Source organism: Borostomias antarcticus (genome assembly GCF_949987555.1).
Source record: "Borostomias antarcticus genome assembly, chromosome: 21".
NCBI lineage: Eukaryota > Metazoa > Chordata > Actinopteri > Stomiiformes > Stomiidae > Borostomias > Borostomias antarcticus.
Window position 1 is genome coordinate 2,643,838 of NC_140254.1, and position 21,347 is coordinate 2,665,184.

The 21,347-nt window shown below is 43.5% G+C and overlaps 1 protein-coding gene across 1 annotated transcript in view; it reads left to right on the top strand.

The window, feature by feature from the left end:
* The window catches only part of trappc9 (trafficking protein particle complex subunit 9), a 247,302-nt gene that overhangs the window by 38,823 nt on the left and 187,132 nt on the right, over nucleotides 1-21,347 (top strand). Inside the window, exons 12-15 of the mRNA XM_084455432.1 lie at nucleotides 6,617-6,702; nucleotides 12,882-13,008; nucleotides 17,518-17,650; nucleotides 19,946-20,109. Of these exons, the coding sequence (XP_084311558.1) occupies nucleotides 6,617-6,702; nucleotides 12,882-13,008; nucleotides 17,518-17,650; nucleotides 19,946-20,109 (510 nt within the window). The remainder of the gene's footprint in view (nucleotides 1-6,616; nucleotides 6,703-12,881; nucleotides 13,009-17,517; nucleotides 17,651-19,945; nucleotides 20,110-21,347) is intronic.

Consider the following 21,347-nt stretch of genomic DNA (forward strand, 5'->3'; position numbering starts at 1 on the left):
TGACTGCAGTTGCTAAAAAGAGCCAGCTGACCATCATCTAATAGAGATCCCTCAGAGATGGCAATCGTGCAGTCTGAACTAGGCTTCTTCTCTGACACTAACAGCTGCCACACACCAGGGCAGAGGGCCTGGACATCTCACTGGTCTAATCTTCCACCCTCTCTCCCTCCCTCCTACTATCTAATGAGCCTCTGACACTAATAGTGTGAGTGTGTGTATGTGTCAGGGCTCTAAGCTAACATTTTTCACTAGGAGCACTCCTAAATGAAAAAAATTAGGAGCACAGAAAGAAATTTAGGAGCGCAACGAAAAATTTGAAATAACACATTTTTATTAGCAACACACACATTAGGGCTACTGCCAACAACAATAAACAATAATAACCTGCTCACCATAGGAGCTCTCATCCTCTCCTACTATACTATTCCCACACATTTCATCAGGTGCATCGGTCCTAATGAAGACTACTATTCCCACACACTTCATCACGTGCCTTTGTCCTAATGAAGACTATAGCATAGGCCTACTATTCCCCCACACTTCATAATATGCATTGGTCCTAAGGAAGACTATACTATTCCCACACACTTCATCATGTGCATTGGTCCTAATGAAGACTATAGCCTACTATTCCCCCACACTTCATCAGGTGCATTGGTCCCAATGAAGACTATACTATTTCCACACACTGCATTATGTGCATTGGTCCTAATGAAGACTATGTCCCAATCCCAATACCCCCCTTAGCCCTAGCCCTTGGCCCTACCCCTACATTTTGCGCGGTCACGCGTAGGGTAGTGTGTCCTGTGTGTCCCATTCCTTTTAGCTTCTAGGGCTAGGGCGCATATCGAGGGCTAGTGGATGTTCAAACAGCCCTCCAAAACGAGGGTTTTCAGATGCTGACTTGAAACCGAGGGGTAGATGAAAATTCACACAATGCTTTGCGAACTTAGGCAGGGATATGAAACATAGCTACCGGTGCCGTGAAATAACGTGGGAAGAAAGCCCAATATCTTCGCAAATAATCATTCAAAAATTGCAAAATCCGTGGAAAAGCTTAGTTTAATGTAGATGCAAAGGAACATGTCATTGGATCGTTATGACACGCATTTTCAGGAAAAAAAAATCGCTTTTTACGATGTCGGCATTTCATTGCGTTTTGATGTGGATCCAGTAAGTTACTGGTAGGCTACGGTGCAATGTTGAATCTAATCGAATCAATAGAACTTTGTGTAAATAAAGATTTTTGAGTGACAGCTGATTCAACTCTCCCCGGGCCTCACCGAATTCCTCTCTCTCCTTGGTTCCACTTTGCCGGGCAAAATATGATTGAATGGGCTTCATTTTCTTCATTTTGTTAACATTACTGGCAGGGGCATTCGGCGTCTGCACAGTCGTTTTTGAGTGAGGGCAGCTGAGCTGTCATCGTGCGTCATCACGAGAGTTCTGCGCATTGCAGGTTGCAGTCGTGGGACTTGTAATAAAAAATTAAATAAAAAAAGTTGTGGGACTTGTAGTTTTGTATACTGGTGTGCGAAACTTTGACTCTAGTTTGATCCAATTTGCATGGATTTATTTTAGGCAAAAAATGCGAGTGAAATAGTAGAAAACATTACTCATACAGTGTGCTCCTAAATGATTTTTTCTGATCGCACGTAACTATTTTTAGTCTCAAATGCGAGTAAAATGGTCGCACCTTAGAGCGAGCATGAATCAATGCAGCTGTGTGCAATTCACACTTCCAACAAGCGTGACTTATTTCATTCCACGCGATTTGCGGGGGGAGGTGGGGGAGTAGCCCAGCAGAGTAGCACCATTAGCAATGTATGGGAAACACTGTTCAATGCTCAGACCTCTTGTTCATGAATTCTTCTCACAATTTGAAAGGGATAGTTCATATTTTTAACCTTCCTGTTCTGTTTGCATAGTAGTCTCATCAAGTGTAAAATCTGACAGGAATGTTAAAAATGCAAACCATCCCTTTTATGTATTGGGCTCTTTGTGAATGGTTATGCTTCTCGCGGGTTGTTCCATTCTACATCTGTGTTTTATGCTCCATTTCCCGGGTATGGTGTGCATGCATTATTCAATAGATCAGATTACTGCTGTGGATAGTTTTACTGCAGACCCACCATTTATGTTCCCTGCATGATCTGCAGAGCAAGTTAAGAACATTTTGGACAGACGGTCTCTATGAACCAAACCCAAATACAGGCTATGCTCAGTTGGCCAGTGGGTCATCACTGAGGAAAGCTTTTCCAGATCATTATCCAGGCCGAGGTTTGGAGGTGTTGAACCTTTCTGAGCTCTCCCTATTGAAGTCTGGAAAGCCACCTAAGGAGCTGGGAACAGAGGGCAAGACAAATGAGATGGTTGCAGTTTACAGGCATATTTTCACAGGCATATTTCACATTTAATTGGCTGGTTATGAGAAGAGGCCTCTGAGGCCGTCCGGCGGATATGAGGGAGCTCTTTTCCAATAAATTAATATTATATAGATAGATAACTTTTTTTTCCACTGGTATTTAATTTCCCATGGTGCATGGCTGGAGTTTACTTGTCATAAATCCAGTGAGCAACCAAGTCCCAGGTCAGGCCACGAGACCACTTACCTATTAAGCTTTTCAAATGGACCAGTGGAGGAGACGGAAGACCAGTCCTACCGGGGGACTGAAATATAGGTTCACTTTTTATTAATTTTCCTTCAACCTTGGTCTTATATGAAAACTTAAACACTGCCAATTAGATGGTATATTCTGGCCCATTTCAAGGTGTTGAGTCTATTGTGGATGCCAGGAAGACCGTTTCTGCTGGAGTTTCCTGACTGAGGTTAATTTAATTCAGGAACGAGTCTGAGATTTCAGGCTAGGGGTGTGTCACGTGAAACGAAAGCATTGTGAAATGAACATTTTGCCCCGGGTAAATTTCTTAAGTGCAATGATACCACTACCGCCACCGACAAAATTCTGGAAGAATCTTGACTCTTTAATTATGCAATATATTTGGAACAGTAAACAACCTAGGCTAAAATTCACCACATTGCAACGCACCACTAGTAATGGAGGATTGGCTCTCCCTAATTATAAAATGTACCACATGGCATTTCAGTTACATGCCTTCAGTGTGTGGATGGACCCTTTGTGTACAGTCCCTTGGAGAGAGATAGAGCAACAACTTATTGGACCTTCAAGACTGCAGGATTTGGCTTGTGCAGGGCAAGTTCCTAAAAAATGTATGCTAACCTATGGCCCTATAATCGCAAATACAATAGCCAATTTTAGGCGGGCAGGAGAACTCCTGCACTACACCAATAAGTGGCACAAGGACACACCTCTTTGGCACAACATGCACTTAATGTCTGGTAACAAGCCCTTTATGTGTAAACAATGGAGTGAGCAAGGTGTCTTTACTCTAGACCAGATATTTGATGAGAAAGGTCTCTTGAGCTTTGAAGAGCTCAGAGCCAATTTTGACATTCCGAGATCGTCTTTCTACCTCTATCTCTGCTTGAGATCAGCACTAAAGGCCAATGGTGTACCATGGGGAAAAGGTTTGGAGGTACATCCAGTTATAAAGTGGATTCTTGGTTGCCCCAGGAGAGGAATAGTGTCCTTCATTTACACAAAATTAATGCAAGTATCCACAGGTGAACTGCCACTAGTCAAGAAATGGGAAAGAGATCTGAACGTTAACAGGGACACAATTGATTGGGAGGCAGTTTGGGATAATATTTTTCATTGTTCCAAGAATCCAAACCATCAAGGCATCCATTTTAATATATGTCATAGGACATATTGGACTCTGCAGAGGATATACATTACTAAAGTCACTCCCCATCCCTTCTGTACCTTCTGCCAACCTGAACAAACTGGGACCTTTTTGCACATGGTATGGGAGTGTGAAGGAGTACATGAGTTTTGGCATAAAACAACATCGATAATTTCTGACATGATAGGTTGTCCAATTCCCCTGAACCCGGTTGTTTTGTTACTGAATGATGATTCTAAGCTGAACTTGATTGAAAGGCAGAGGAAGATTTGGCTAGCTGGTTCGACAGCAACTAACAAGAGGATAGCCCAGCGTTGGCTCCCTAATCATTCTCTTTCTATACGGCAATGGCTGGCACTCTTTCTGGATATAGTGATGCTTGAGCTTTCCACAGCAAGGGTTAACAAAGCAAAACTCAAAACTATTAGCCTGTGGAGAGCTACAGTGGCACAAATTACTGACATGATGACTTCAACATCACAGGAGCTGGATCATCTGGCAGTAGACAGTGATTAGGCAAGGACGAGGTGTGTGTGTTTTTATTTTTTGCAATATTATTATTATTATTATTTTTATTTTTTGAGACCGCAGAGGGTGGGGGGGGGGTGAGTTGGGGACTGTATGTACTGTGTATGTTCTGTGCACTGTGGGGGGTTTGTGGGAGGGGGATGGGCGAGGCGTTGGGCTCTGTTCCTTTTTTGTACACCACCTGATAAGTGTCGTGTTTATGATACACACTCGTGTGTAATGTGTTGAAGAATGGTGTCAATAAAAAATGTATCGCAAAAAATAAATAAATAGGTGAAATAGGCTGCAACCACTTCCTCGTTACAGCTTTTTTACTTGCCGACAGAAATATTTGAACCATATATTTATCCTTTGTTGTGACTATATTCTCAGGCATGTTCCCTAGATAAACAGCATCAAAACGATAAGGAATCTTAACAGTTAATACTTCCTCTAGGGCCTTATGTATTTCTCGCCAAAAGTGTTGGACTACCGGCCAACCCCAAAAGATATGATAATGGTTAGCATTTATTTATTTTTCCAGCACATCGAGCCCCCTGAAAAGTTTCTTCTGAGCTGGTGTAATAAAGAACCTTGTTAAATTCTTTCTAAAATTCTAAACTCCTCAGATAACGTTATTATACTTTCCTGTTCACACTTTTGTTTTATATATTGTTTTGTGAGCCAAAAAAACATTGTAGAATGTAGAAATAATTTTGTCTTGCGTGATGCATAGGCTGAGAAAAATGGTTGTAGAATACAATTTTTATACATTTTTTGTTGTGGCCATTATATTATTATATATATATATATTGCATTTTTTTCTGCAAGACTGAACGAATTCTGTCAGTGGGACACTTCCGATGCACAATACCTAAAATGCATGCCCCAGACTACCATGCGCTCATCTGCTCTCCTTGTTAATGATGGAGTTGGCAAGTCTTGTCATTGTACATTCATTGCACTCCAACCTACCGTGTAGGCTTCTCTTGTCCACTCCCATGCCCCAAGGCCTCAAATAGCCTACATAAAACATTTGCCTTTACAAACTTCATTGTTTCTTGAGTAAATAAAAAGCTGTAGCCTACTTGAAAGGCGCACTGTGTAAGATGAATTATGTCCATAGTAGGGATGCACCGATTGCAAAATTCTGGGCCGATGCCGATGGCCGATGTTTATTTTATTTTTAATCCCCTTTTTGTCCCAGGGAAACAAAGAAATGATGCCTGCTTTTCAAATGGCCAGTTCGATTTGATGTGTTAAAATCCTTGGCTGTAGTACCTCCTCTTGAAATGTCACTTGAACAAGTTTTACAAGTTGCATAGCACATATCTTTGTCTGAGATGGTGAAATATCCCCACATGGCCGACATTTTTATTTCACTTTAATTTGAAAGCAAACTACACGTGCGTTAGCGGCATTATGTCACGGATCTTCTCCGAATCTGCAGCTGGGTAGGCTACGTTTTGCAACAAAAAAGCCGTAATTGTTGCGACATAACATCGGCCACTACCATCTGTGAATGTCATTTTATTTGCCGATGGCAGTCAACAAGGCCAACATTGGCCGATGCATCGGTGCATCCCTAGTCCATAGTCAACTACACTGTGTGACAACACAGGTACACTTCATTCATTTTATTTCAATAAAAATGCAGACATACAGGACAGATGGTGAATAGATCACGAATTAAGAATACATCTATCAATAAAAAAATATAAAAAATACATAGCATACAGTACAATACAACATCAACAATTGGGACAGTGACAGGTGAGCTATATATTAGATTTAGCAGCATGAACCAACACACACACACACACACACACACACAGGGAGGTCCAGGTTGACCTCATCCTCCCTTGGTCTCTCGACAACTCAGCAATCATTAACATATTATTGACTCTACCTGCATCCACTTCACATTCCTCTCTCTACACTCTCCAGTGCTGTCATCTCCACTCTCCATCTTCTCATCCTCTCTCTGAGCTGAGGCCCCTCCTCCATCATTTCAGTTTAGTTTGCCTCAACAGTTTACAGTAACGTTATGATCATATCAGGCAGCTCTGTATAAAAGCAACAAGCATAGAGGTATTGATATCAAAATCGCTATCAGCTGATCCTGCTTAATGGCAAATGGACTGCACTTACATAGTGCTTTTACCCAAAGGAAAAACACTTAAGCTCATTCCTTTTCCTTCACATGCTTCCGTCACATCTCACTGTCAGATATACTTGTACAAGTTATATTACGTTTGGTGACCTACACTACAGTATATTCATTGGTAGCTGTTAGGGTTGGGTGTATTCTGTTTTAGCATAATTTGTGATTCTTCCTCAGATTTCCAGTGGGTTCAAGGGGATGTGTGTGAGGTCCAGCTCATGGTCTACAACCCCATGCCATTTGAACTGCGCGTGGAGAACATGGTGAGTTGAACGCTAACAGCCGCTCAGATCTCAGAGCATTCCTTATAGTTGCTCACTTATGTTGTCCTTTAACATGAAAACTCACACAGCAGAATCATTTATTTGGCCTTGATTTTTAGTTAGAGAAGGCTGGTTTGCAGTTGGAAAACATGTGTGATAGGAATGGATGCTGTAGGTAAGTAGTTGTATCACTTCTAAATCAAGTGAGTTACTTGAGGTAGCAAAGCTCTGTGTAGCAACTGTTCCTGACAAGACTTCTCAAGACTTCTCAAGGTAATATACAGATTCCTTCTCCACCTACACCAGGTGTACACCAGGACTGCATTAAGCCATGATATTTTAACGGTGAAAATGCCTTTAGTTATCTCTAATTACCTAATTTAAGTCCTTTAAAAGCTTTGTTCTGCCAGCTGCTTAGTGACAAAAGCTTTTCAAGTCCCAAACATTTTCATTATAAGAGTTATTAAAGCTCAATGCAAACTTTTTTATTGTTCAATATTCACCTTTACTTGCTATTAGTTTATGAATTGGCCTTAGCAAGACTCCCAAAATCGTTTTCATGACATGAGACTGCATGAGACCCTGTGAATTTATTATTTAAGAATTTCGGTGTACTGGCTAGTACATTGAAGGGATATCTTGTGGTGGAAGCGGAACTGATGCGTTTTGCATGTCACAAAATCAGGAAGACAACAATCACTTCGCCCCACAAATTTATCTACATGCACATAAAAGAAAGAAGACCGGTATTTACCTGCATTGAAGCCATCCTTCCAGAAAGTCCATTGAAGTAGCTACAATCTTCCAATCCAGTCTGCCCCACGCACGTTATCATATTTTTTTCCCATCATTACAGCGAGTGAAAAGAGTGGTTCTTAAAACGCAGTGCCGATTTGATCACGACCAGAGGGGCCGCCAAAGTGCCGAGATATCTCATGTAGCTTTAAAAGACCCCCAACTGACCGACTTCCGTAATATGGCGAAGTGAGTGGATGCGTAGTTTCAACCTCTCTCAACTCGGCAGGGATAAACCCTCAGAAATCATAAACTCGTTGAAAAATTCGAGACAATTTAGAGGGGAACAAACAAAGAGGTCGGATAGACAAAGAAAATCAGAGTCAAAGGTGATAAAAATCAAGAAAATGGATTCGGATTCTGACAAGAGTGGGGGAGCACGTGTGGAGAATCAGGGGACGGAGCCAGCTAGCCTAAACCAACTGATTGACTTACTGGCACCCATAGTTAAGCAACTGGACGAGGTTAAAGAAGAGGTTAAAGAAGTCAAGCAAGGGATAAGCGACGTGAAGAGAGAGGTAAAGGAAGAGTTCGCCATGTTCCGGAGGGAAATTGACAGTAAATTTGAAGGGATCAGTGCCGAAATAAAGACGCAGAGTGACCGCATGGAAGAGGCCCAGATGCGCATAGTTGAGTTGGAGGAATCACAGACAGAAGCTCAGAGGGCGATGCTAGATATGACGGCCCAGGCTCAACAGATGCGAGAAAAGCTGAGGGACCTCGAGGGGAGGTCGAGGCGGAATAATATTCACATTTCTGGCATACCGGAGGGAACGGAGGAGAATTCGGCTGGCAAGTTCCTGGATCACTTTCTGTCCACTGAACTAGAGTTACCTAGAGACACTCCACTCCAGACACAGAGAGCACACAGGGACTACAAAAGTCCATGAAGGCTGCCACATGCCTCGTATGATTTAATTTGTTTGAGAACGTTCCTTTGTAGAACTTAATATTAGGTTTTGTGTTAGAAGTGACCAGACGGGAGGCAGGATGGAAGTTCTGCTCTCAGGAGCGGTTTATTACAGTACAAGGGAATATCCAAAAGAGTGGTCGGGAACAGGCAGGGTTCAGGTGATGAGTTTCGGGGTCAGTGTCGTATCTGTGTCTGAGCAGGAGGGTCAGGGGAGCCGGGCTGGCAAGACGGGTCCAGTAACCATAACGGGGGAGGTTGGATTTCCACACGTTGCTCATGCCGTTTAGAGCTCTCCATGTGAGCGCCTTCCTCACTTTGAGGTGCTGTTCTTGTTGACCAAAGAGGCCAGGTATTTGAAGTCCTCAACCTCCTTCAGAGCAGTACCTTCAGCTGTCATTAGGGGCAGATGTTCCAGGCTGTTATACGTGATGATCTCCGTTTTCTTGGCGTGCAGACCAAGACCCACCTTGGCACATTCCTTTTCCACTCCGGTCAGGAGCTCTTGTGCTTGCTTCATGTGGTTAGATATCAGGCTAATGTCGTCGGTGTAGTCCAGGTCGGTTAGGACTACAGCGGTATACCTACTCAACTATAATAATAATTATAATAATGAATAATAATAAATATATGTATCGATAAGAGGGGCTGGAAAATCAATACAATATCGTGCAAAAACCATTGCAATACTCAGCTATACTCTTCTTTTGCACAACCGTAAGGCTGTTGGGTGTTTTTGTTTATGGATGCAATGATGTGGAATGGCAGTGAAATGCAGAACAATCATCAGACTCCAGGCTCAAACAGAGGGCTGACATTTTAGAAGTAGTCCTTAATGTACTTAGGACATGTGTGTGTGCGTGCACACATACACACACACACACACACCTCCAATACACGTGTAGAAGATCTTTGGGAATGCATTAGGTCAAATGGTGATGAAAGGTGATTCTTCCTGCTAGTGTGGGTGGCTGAAAAAACACACACACACACACACACACACATGCCCTGTTTGGAAGGGATATCATTAGGCCCACCTGCAGGTGAAATGATCAGGGCGCAGATGGAGGCTGAGGCCCCCCTGCTGCTGTGTGACCGCTGGCTACCTCAGGTGGCACTGCAGTGATGGGTAGCTTGAGAGTGGCAGGGTGGCTCTGTACATACCAGAGACCTCTTGTCTTACGGCGCTGATGGCTGTGTCAGGCATAGTGCTTGTTGTGTCTCTGCCACACACTGGAGGAGACTGGTCTCGGGGCCAGACATGTATCTACTTAAACCCAACTCCTGGCTGTGTCCAACTCCTGCACACACTAACAAGGGCACTCTCCTCTCTTCCCCGGGACCAAGGTGACCCTGCAGTTAGGCAGCTCTCCTTCTCAGTCATCGCACGACTGCAGCTGTAATACCCAGCTCTGCTTTGTGCTGTGTTGATTTTCTATTCAAGTGGTGTACTTACTCGCCCCTTTCATTTCATAAACGTTGCCATAACCCCCCCCCCCCCCCCCCCCCTTCTGGTAACACAAAGAACGAAACCCCACCTGACCTCTCCTTGCTTAGACCTGTAGTTATAGTTTTACTCTCCCTCCGTCTCTCTCAGTTGTTTTTCTCTTAAGGTAACATTTGGTTGTTAGTAGACTGTGGTCTTGGGGTGATTTGACTGTAGCTCAAACACAATCAGGCTATAATAATGGTCTTTAATTGTATGGACTGATACCTTCATTTTTTTTTAAGTCTTATTTTGAAGTCATTCCTTTAACTTAAGTTTTCAGGACTGAGAGATTAAAGGAATTAAGATGGATGAAGATAATTTATGTCACAAAATGAGAGACTAATAAATCATCCATACTTGGCAGACTGCTCAGACTACCAACATTGTTTCTCCATCTGGTAATAGTAGTACACAGAACTGCTCTGTGATTATACTGCTAATACTGCTGTACAGTATGTACGATTTTTGTAAGATTTGTAACATTTAAACATTGCTAATATTGCAATGAGTTGAAAAGGATAAGTGGTTGAGATCCTCTGTGAAAACTCTCTTTGTAGACTAAACCCCATATACAGTTATATTACACACTGTAACTAACAAACGGAAAAAGTGATATGTAGAAATGGTAAAGATGGCTCTATGTTTGACTGTAGGAATATTTGGGGACAAGGACTGGGTACCCAAACCCACAACCTGTGAATGAACCAGACTGAATTTAACTTGACAGACAGAATTTTCCCTCATTGCTAGCTTGTAGCCGGCTTGTAGCAGGCTTATAGTGCCATACATACTGCACTCTTAAGTGAACTGGTAATTAGACTGTTACGCCGTCGCCAATGCTCATATTGAGCAGATATATCAAATGTAAGTCTTCAAATACTGCACTATGGTGATTCAAAGGGCGAATGGTCGAAAATAAGCAACTAAATAATGATCAAGAATCACTGCACCCACACAGGTCTAACAATGCATAGTAAGCATAAAGAGTGACTAATTGGCAAACCGGCTAAGTAACCTTTTCAAGGCAGAATGCAAATTAGTTATTTCCGTTAGGCAGGGTTTCCGTTAGAGAAAATCGGTACCGATCAATAGGGCTGCACAATTAATCGTGAATTAATCAAAATCGCGATTATAACCTCCGCGATTAACTAATCGCAAAAGGCCGCAATTAATGTGATTAATAATTTTGCTTTGAATTGAGTGTGCTAGGACTACACGGATGAATCACAGGCGCTTATGCTGTCTGACCAATCACATGCGTTCCCGCTGAGTGCGCTGTGCGCAGCAATTTCACTGAGAAGACCGATAGCAGTAGGTCAAGACAAGTGTCACAAGAGTACCTGCAGCCGGGAGTAGTGAAAAAATGAGCGAAAACAAGGTAAGTGCGTTAGTAACAAGAAAGGGATCAACGTCTGTGATTTGGGAGCATTGGTTATTATATATTAATATTATATATTCAATATTAATCGCAATTATTCATCGCAATTACCATTTTGAAGCAAATAATCACAATTATTATGTTTTGTCATAATCGTGCAGCCCTACCGGTCAATGTGTCCGGGAAGATTAGACTTTTCCGGACAAACTGGAGAAATTCCGGTCATTATAATATAATATTAGGCCTATTATACTCTTTGAAAATAAATAAAGACTACTTAAATAAAATGTAAGAACTAAATACGTGCATAGGCTAATTTCCATTCGATATTAAAAGGCCTATGCATTTTCGCCATTTTCGCCTCAAGCTCCGTACCTAGCTTGCTATGGTGGCCCGCTAGCCTACAGTATAGGCAGGTTTATCTTACGGCTGTTTTTTCATCGCATATGCCTACTAGCCAATAGCCTACACATTAACAGAACAAAATGAATAGGCCTATTCATTTTTTTATATTCAAAAGCAATCATGATATATGAAAATTTAATTTTAGCCTATTGTAGGCCTAATACAATTAGGGGGACTTATTTTGTCCGGACATTATGACCGGAGAGATTTTAATATATCGGACATCAACAGATTTTTCCGGACAAAAAAAGGTAATTACCGGCTAACAGAAACCCTGCCGTTAGGTTAACTTTGATATTTGTTATCCAGTAAGGAGGTGTAATATCGCTCAGTAAAGCAAGAGACCTGCTTTAAATCACAATCACAGCCCCACAGAGGCTCTCAGTGACCCCTCCCCCGTGCCCCCCTCCTCCCCCAACCTCCCCTCCTGTGAGGTAGCGTCTGCTGTTTGATATTGAGGATTGATGGTGTCCATTACGTCACCTACTCCCATGACCATTGTGTAAATGTGACCAGCGGTGATGTACATACATGGCCACGGTGCTGGGAGTTAGTCAGGACGTGGTGAGTATGTTCCAATGTCACCCCTGCGATTTACAACCAAAATCTCCCAGTCCCTCCTGGATGACTGGTGTGAAGATGAGCAGTTGAAAGCTTCCTATCCTCCCCCTCCCTCCCGGTAGAGAAGAGTGTTGAGGACAAATTTCCAATCACTTCTCTGGCAGACATGGTTTCTGTGAGACGGTTTTCTTTTTCTGCCCATGGTGCGATTAGGAGCAATTGTCTCCATGGGAAATGTGCTGGCATGCTGGGGAGTGATTCTATCTCCATGATATCATGGGTGGATTAGGATGATTGATTGCATGTAGCAGTGGAGAAGCATTCTCCCATAGCACTACAGTATGACGAGAGGACCCAGTTACAACTGTTGATGTCTCGAGGGGGTAGAGATCCATCACATTAGTGGTTCACATTAGAGTTGTGGAATTCAATTAATCAGGGCATCCTCCATTTCTTTTTATTAAGCAGTTTATTTTAATCAGATCAATTTGTGCTTTTCACAACCATCTGTACCATGATATTTTCATCTTTCCTCAGTGTGAGTTTGCTTCCCTGCTGTTTTCTGCTGTTCTTATTCTCATGCTCAAGAGTCCCTGATTCTTCCATTCACAGTTTGACCTTCTCTTTATCTGTCTGCGCAGGGCTTGCTGACCTCAGGTGTAGAGTTTGAGTCACTTCCTGCTGCCCTTTCACTGCCTGCAGAGTCTGGCCTGTACCCCGTCACCTTGGTTGGCGTCCCACGCACTGCGGGCAACATCACTATCAACGGTGAGTTCAGCAGACCCAACCCCATCAAAAGCTATGGAATTGTGTGGTGAGGACGGGAGTGTTCTCATCGTTGACCTCCATTTAACACAGAAGCTATGCATGTCAGTTAATTCCGGTTCTGTCAACCCTAGCACAGGGGTATTAGGCCATCTCTAATTAACATGATGTATGTACTGCAGTCATTTGATAATCTCGTATGACAGTAATTGCCTGTTATGTTGTCGCCATGGTTTCAGACAAATGGCTTGATTATCTGTTCTCCAGAGAGAGGGTGGGGTTAATGGGAGAGAGAGAGGCTGGTGTGACAGATCCCTGTGAATGACCCCTCAGCAGGGGTCCAGACTAGCGCTCTGTATTCCTCCCATTCATACCAGATGAGTGGGTGCCCTTTTTTCCTTAGACCTTAAGGGGAGACACTACAGTCAAAAATGTTTTTTCTTCCAATTTTCAGATTTTTTTTTTATTCTTCTACTATAACATGTATACTATCACTCCATGAACACAGAAATGGTGAGACTGTTCTTTTTCTATGTCCATCTGCCCACACTAATGAAAACATCTTGAAACTTTGCAAGTATTGGCTCTATTCAACTGGGTGCAGCCTCGCAATTTTATCAACCACTACATTGAATCATACACCATTGGAAAGCTTTATGTTCTCCTCTGTAGTTTTAGCCTGATCATATATTGTATGTTCATTGCCTTTGTGGCTATGACGATTGGTGATTGAAGACAAGCAGCTTTGCAAAATCTAATTGGCTAAGGGAATTTTCTAATAATGTGATTCGCTGAACTGTACTTTTGGTACTTCCGCACCGGCGAAATTTGCTGTGATTTACAATTACTAAAGATTTAAAATGCCTAGATCAAGAGAATTAATGCATATACAGGCCATGAATGAGCTGATCAGTGGACTTGTCTGTCCCAATTGTTTGAAAACATGTCTATACATCACCATCAACCCAGCAAGGATTTTGCAGTTCCCTGATGTTAGAATGCTCGAGTTGTCATACTGAAAAAGACAGATACAGGAAAAGTGTTTATACAGTACATCACACCTTCATGACGCGTCCACAGGAAATGTCACATTTGATATAAATTTTCGCATGGTACTTCTAGCTCATGAACTGGGCATGGGATATGCTGTTTTGAAAAAATAAGCAAGGTACTTGGCATCCTGTCAATGCAGCTGCGTTCTTACCAGAGACATGACAGAAAAGTGACAGGTAGGCTAAATAACGTTTTTACAGGCATTTCCAGGCATCTACTTCTGGTCATGTATTAGCCTACCAGTTAGGCTATAATAATGCGATGATTAACTCCAACACTTTATTACACCTGGGGACAGATGTACGTACCTATGTTAGCGAGCGCACTGTAAACTGCGCTTTGGCCAGGGTGCAGAAAGTGTGCGCTGTGCGTCTTCATCCAAACCTGCGGCTCATCCCGCAATCAGCCCATGTCACCGCCTTCAAACCATAATGTGCTTGCGGTCAATATAGTGACTTGCAGTAAGCAGCCTAGTGATTTGTGCATAACCACCTGTGTGTAATTGACTGCGTTAAATTATGAGAACTGTGGTAGGCTATCTGATCATTTGCATATCGAATCGAATGCATATGCATGAGTATGAACAATGCAAGTTATTATCCTTCTGCACTCCTGCACCAGGCAAAATGCAGTTTGAGACACTAGTTTCATTTCATTCTCAAACCTTTATACTCGTAAAGCACAGAGGTCTCCCTGATTTACAGTGTTGACAAGTTCACACAAATACATACATAATAACAGAACAAATACAATAATAATAATAATAATAATCATAAACAGTTACAGGTTGAAGTACAAATGTTAAGAGCCATGGATTTAAACTCTGCGATTGAAAGAAGTACCTCAAGCTTTTGAGTCTGTAAAGTATTCCAGGTATAAGGAGCATCATGGAAAAACGCAGCTCTACCAAGTTCAGAATGCCCTCGAGGAACCCTAAAAACAAGCTGATCGTTTGATCGGGTCTGGTAGGTACCAAGGCTCCAGTCCAACAGAGATGAGATGTATGGTAGAAGTTTACCAATAATAGCTTTGAAAATAAACAAATACCAGTGATAGGTATGCCTTAAAGAGAGATGAGACCAGCCTACCTTATCATAAAGAACACAGTGGTGAGTGTCATAACTATCACCCGTAATAAATCTTAGGGTGGAATGGTAGACAGAGTCTAGGGGTTTCAGGGTAGTCAAAGAAGCATGTCTATAGGTTGTGTGACCATAGTCTAATACTGATAAGAAGACAGCTTAAACAATTATTTTCCTGCTGAAGGGTATCGACTGGCCTGGAGGGCTGCGGCTTCGGCCTCGACCAAAGCAAAGCAGCGGTGTGGGAGGAGTTCGGAGAAACCATGGAGAAGGACTTTCGGTCGGCACCAAAGTGTTTCTGGAAGACCATCAGACACCTCAGGAAGGGAAAGCGGGGGACCATCCAAGCTGTATACTGTACAGCAAGGAGGGGACACTGCTGACCTCAACTGAGGAGGTTGTTGAGCGTTGGAAGGAGCACTTTGAGGAACTCCTGAACCCGACTAGGGTGTGTGCCAATTATAGAGGCATCACATTACTCAGCCTCCCAGGGAAAGTGTACTCCAAGGTGCTGGAAAGGAGGGTATGGCCGATAGTCGAACCTCAGATTGAAGAGGAACAATGAGGATTTCGTCCTGGTTGTGGAACCACCGACCAGCTCTTCACTCTCGCGAGGATCTTGGAGGAGGCTTGGGAGTTTGCTCAACCTGTCTACATGTGTTTTGTGGACTTGGAGAAGGCTTACGACCGGGTCCCTCGAGAGCTCTTGTGGAGGGTTATGCGGGAGTATGGGGTTAGGGGGTCCCTACTTAGGGCCATCCAATCCCTGTACACCCAGAGCGAGAGCTGTGTCCGGGTCCTCGGCAGTAAGTCGTCTTCCTTTCCGTTGGGGGTTGGCCTCCGCCAGGGCTGTTGCGCTTTGTCACCAATCCTGTTTGTGATTTTCATGGACAGGATATCGAGGCGTAGCCGTGGGGAGGTGGGTTTGCAGTTCGGTGAGCTGGGGATCGCGTTGCTGCTATTTGCAGATGATGTGGTCCTGATGGCATCATCTGCCTGCGACCTCCAGCACTCTCTGGATAGGTTTGCAACTGAGTGTGAAGCGGCTGGGATGAGAATCAGCACTTCTAAAACTGGGGCCATGATTCACAGCAGGAAACCGGTGGCCTGTCTGCTCCGAGTAGGAAATGAGTCCTTACCCCAAGTGAAGCCAAAAGGCAAAGCTCTCGATCTACCGGTCTATCTTCGTCCCCACCCTCACCTATGGTCATGAAGGATGGGTCATGACCGAAAGAACGAGATCATGAATACAAGCGGCCAAAATGATTTTTTTCCGGAGGGTGGCTGGGGTCTCCCTGAGAGATCGGGTGAGAAGTTCAGTCATCCGGGTGAGACTCGGAGTAGAGCCGCTGCTCCTTTGCGTCGAAAGGAGCCAGTTGAGGTGGTTTGGGTATCTATTGAGGATGCCTCCTGGGCGCCTCCCTAGGGAGGTGTTCCAGGCGTGTCCGGCTGGGAGGAGGCCGCGGGGTAGACCCAGGACTAGGTGGCGGGACTACCTCTCCAGGCAGAGCTGGTTGATGCTGCTAGGGAAAGGGATGTCTGGGGCTCCCTGCTGGAGCTGCGGCCTCCACGACCTGACCCCGGATAAGCGGATGAAGATGGATGGATGGATGGATAGAGGGGAGCAATTCTTGACAACCAGGGGGATCTTGACTGTATGAAGACAGCTATTCCCCAATGTCAACCGGGGAAAGATGTTTCTAAAGATAATTTTACAGAGGTAACAGACCAAGGATGTGAAAACCACAACAAGCCCTCGCTTTATGGAAGCACAACTAGCGATCCATAAAAATAGATTGATGAAAACAACTGTTTAGCGGCAGAAAATACATTTTCTTAGAAGCTGCGTTCTCGGTGCCCCGTCCGCCGCCATTACATGGATATACTTGGCTCGTGCTGGATTTTAAATGTCTTCTACCGAATTACACCAAAGTTATCTCGGTAAGTCAAACGTCTTATAATATGCCGTACATAAGGGCCAAAAAAAAAAAAAATTCTCTTGATGTCAAGATTAAACTGGTAGAAATTCATGAGGATATCTTTAAAGGCAAAAGAAATTCCTATTCGACTCTAGTGTCTCCCCTTAAGAGCGCATCGAATGATTGAATTAAAATCCTAAAAAATGATCACTCACAGTGTCACCCTTTGTAGAGTGGAGAATATCGCCCCCTGGAATGCTTGATGTAACAAGCGTTGGTTTGTGACATCGGTCCTCGGTTCTGGGTCTGCACTAATATCAATATTTGTAACATGGAAACTTAACCTCGCCACAGTTTTCCCACAGTATTTGACAGTAGACATGTTACGTCATTTGCTTTTGGCTCATCCCTTCCTGTCCCCCCTGTGTTCTACCTCTCTTCTCTCATCGTGTCTCCAGGCTACCACACATCTGTATTTGGAGTGACCAGTGACTGTCTTTTGGAGGGTCTGCCCAGTGTGAAGACCAGTGGCTGTCTGGTAGAGGTGGTCCCCTCCCTACCTCGGCTCCAGCTCAGCACCTCCCTCCCACGGTGAGACCCCTCCCCCCTGCCCTACACTGCCTAGTCCGCTCACACACATGCTGCAGTAGTACTGTCATAGCAATTCGTTTGAGTTGTACCAAACACGAATAGCACAGCAATGGTAGTCATTTGAGTTTTCAGAGCAAAAGTAGGTGCAGATGGAGAACCATACAATTACAACAACGAAAAAACTTCACAATTGCAATGTCATGTCCCTCTGTCCTGACTAAGTAAATCTACGGAAGCCACTGAAGTCTAATCCGTTAAGATCCCCTCATTAATTCCAGATCACATCCAGTACTGTACACAGTGGTCAGATTGTTCTTCAGCCTTTTCTTCATCTCAGTCACACAACCAGTTCCGAAACAGTGCTTGCATTGTCACTCCCTCCAATTTCCCACCTCCTAGAAATGACAGTAAATGTATTCTGAAAGACTTAAAAAGATTATCTGTGTGTATTATGAAACTAAAACAGGGATAGCTCGCCTCTCTGCACCTCAGCATAGTAATGAAAGCAAAATTGACCAAAAAAAGAGCTCCCAATGCAGATCATGACAGGAAGACGGTTCAGAATATTAAACAGCCAAATTATCATATGCTAATGACATATGAGGAGCACTCAGCTTTCATTCTGCTGTCTACTCCTGCATCATATGACTTAGTCATTGTAAATGAGTGTTGCACACTGACAAATATTTTAATAGAGTTGCACCTGGCAAAACACCTATTTACCATGTTATTCCAATAAATTATCATGATAATGTACAACCCTGAAATTATGTTAATGCACCGGCCTGAACTTAACAACTATCCTTCTCCCTTGACAAAGACTGTTTTTCATTACCTGGAGAAGACACAAACCTTTAGTCAAGCCAGATATATTTTTTTAATAAGGGATAATCACATAACACTGCTTCACAAATCACACCAGTGGAATCAAATTCAAATAGTGAAAGGCATAGGGCAGAAGTAATGATGTCTATGTCTATTTTTGTACGTTGAGTAAACTGCACCACTCAGGCAGTGCTTCCAAAGTCAGGTTTTTACAAGCTTTTGAAGCGGTCGGTGAAAGGATCTGTGTATTCCCTTGTGTTTCAGCACTGCTACAGTATAGTAGTCAGATAGCATGAGAGTGTAATGCCTTCTAGCCTTCTTGAACGATAGGTCCCTAGAGACCTTCCAAATGCAGACTATAGAGTTGTGTATTAGTGTATGAACAGCTTCATAAGCCTCTCAATTCACCGCCTCCAGCACACAATTTGCCAGGTCTTATACAGTATAAACTAGGCCCTAATAGTGTTCTCCTTTGTTTTCTCTTTATATACTGTGCTATTATATACTGATGTGGCAGGCCATGAGGTCATTATTTGGTCTTATGCTGTATACCTAAACACCAGTCTTTTCTTGGTACTAGTTGGACTAGCTGTGTATTAGACCACTGACTGGATCTTTGTTAGATTTGCGACGCCACTGCTTTGTGCATAGCCTCAGGGCCTACATTAAGCTCTCACTTATCTTAGAGAAAAACAAATCAGCGATTCAACTGGAGACACTTGCTTGAAAGGTTCACGGAAGATTGATGACTTCAGCTGAGTTCATTCAGGACTGTTTTGCCTGCCTGTCAGAAATATTTACATTCATGAGAAATTACGCTCCACAGGGTTCTACAATAAAGACCTCTCTTATAGTTTTAATCTTTTTATCTGATTATGCTGCTTTCCCCTTGTGTGTCCCAGTCAGAATTGCACATTGTCATTCTGTTCATTTATCAAACTTCCAGACCATTGGAGTAGTCAGACTGAAACAAGCAGCATGAAAGTTTATGTTCCTCCAAACTCTGGTTAGCCTTTCCATTTGCTGGGGCCATGCATGCCTGTATTTTTGTGTTCAGAAGATGTGTGTGCACTGCACAACATGAAGGCAGACTCCCCACATGAAGCCTTCTTCACATGTTACTAAATTACATTCAGTTTGCTGAATCAAAGGCTTGCCGCATGGTAAGGATAATCTTGGGGTTTGGAGGCGATGCCTGGCTAGTCTACCTGATGTAAGACCCACGTCTGTAGATTCCCATACATCATACACACTTCTGATACCAAAGAGAACAACTAAACACATTTGAGATGAACATGAAAATCACTTCCCTTAAGCTATCATGAAGTTGACAAAAACGGTGTAGAAGTCAGTGGGCCTCGCAACTCGAGATTTTGTAGACCATTCGAGAGATGGGCACGGAAAAACACTTTTACAGTTGGTCAAGCATTATGGCCTTGTCTTTCATCATCTACTGGTGTGTCCACACAGGTCTGCCCACACTGCCCAGCCCATGTCCAGAGAGGAGCTGTCCAGCAGTGTCTCTGTTCAGCTCTTCAATGGGGAGACTCAGCAGCTGACCATCACTCTGGAGAACATCGGCACAGAGGACATCGAGACCCTGGAAGTCACCTCCAAGACAGTCAACACCAAAGGTAAGCGCTCAAGCAGGCTGCGCCACAAGAACTCCACGTAAAACCGATGGAATTGCAAGTAAACAAGTGTAATGGTTACAGGTGGATGGTCAATGTTGTTTTTTTTTTTACTGGGATAAGGGGTTCCTTTTGATGCCCTCTCTGTCTCCATCCTTCAGCGCTCTCTGCCGCCAGGGCCAGTGCCTAGTGCATGTCCACTAGGCAGTGACGTGCGAACCCGCTTTCGCATGCCCCCCACGATTGAATCGCTCGTGGGCGTTTCACTCGGTTTCGCTTCCCATCACCCGCCGCCATTATCAGTTGACTCAAATGTGTCTGTTGGACTGTTAATATACCACTCTATTAAGTTTTAATGTCATTTCAGGCGAGAAAGTAAGGATGTAGACTCTCAATATGTGGTCAGTTTATTGAAATAAGCCCTGACTTCAACATTTGGGGAGATTGCTGGCCAGGGTCTGTTTGTCCTTTTCACGTTTACCCTCTCCCGATTGGACATGCTATAAAATAGACATCCATCCTATTTTATGCAAATTCAAAGCATCTAGACTTCGCACGTCGCAAGCGAATACACCGGAACTTGCATCATCCACGTCCCGATTTCGCACCCCCATTGGTGAATGGGTTTGAGATTATCATTGCGTGTTGATTGTGCTAGTGGACATGCAGGCTCACGTGCGTGCTCTCTCTCTCACACACACGCACACACACACACTTGATAACTTGCGAATCAACAGTTGTATCATCTAGTTTGTTGTTTTACAGAGAGACTGTTGCAGCGCCTTTTAAGTAAACTTGGTACTACTGTAGTAGTCCTCGTCTTGTGGAAACCGAAGAGAAGCATGTGAGGATTTTCCACACCTCAGAGCCATTGCTGTTTTCCATGGGGGTTTCTGCTGTGTAGCCTCACCTCGGGGTCTGACCTCTGACTCTGTAAAGTTGACCACTTATCCTCCTCTCTTCACAAGTTGTCAAGGAAACAGTGATTAACAGGATCTCTGCAGCTCAAAAGGGATAAAAGAGAGACTGAGAGCTTTGTACTCTACCCAGTCTGTCTGCTCTGCACCAGGGGAATGAAGCCTGTCCTCATTTACACAGCACTGATTGCATATTCGGAGCAGGAACGACTTGATTCCACATCAAGACATTTACTTTAATGTCATGTGTGAGAGAATATTTCAAGAACAGTTTATGTACACTATTGGCGAATCTCCATTTCAAATTGATGCCAGCTGTCTTTT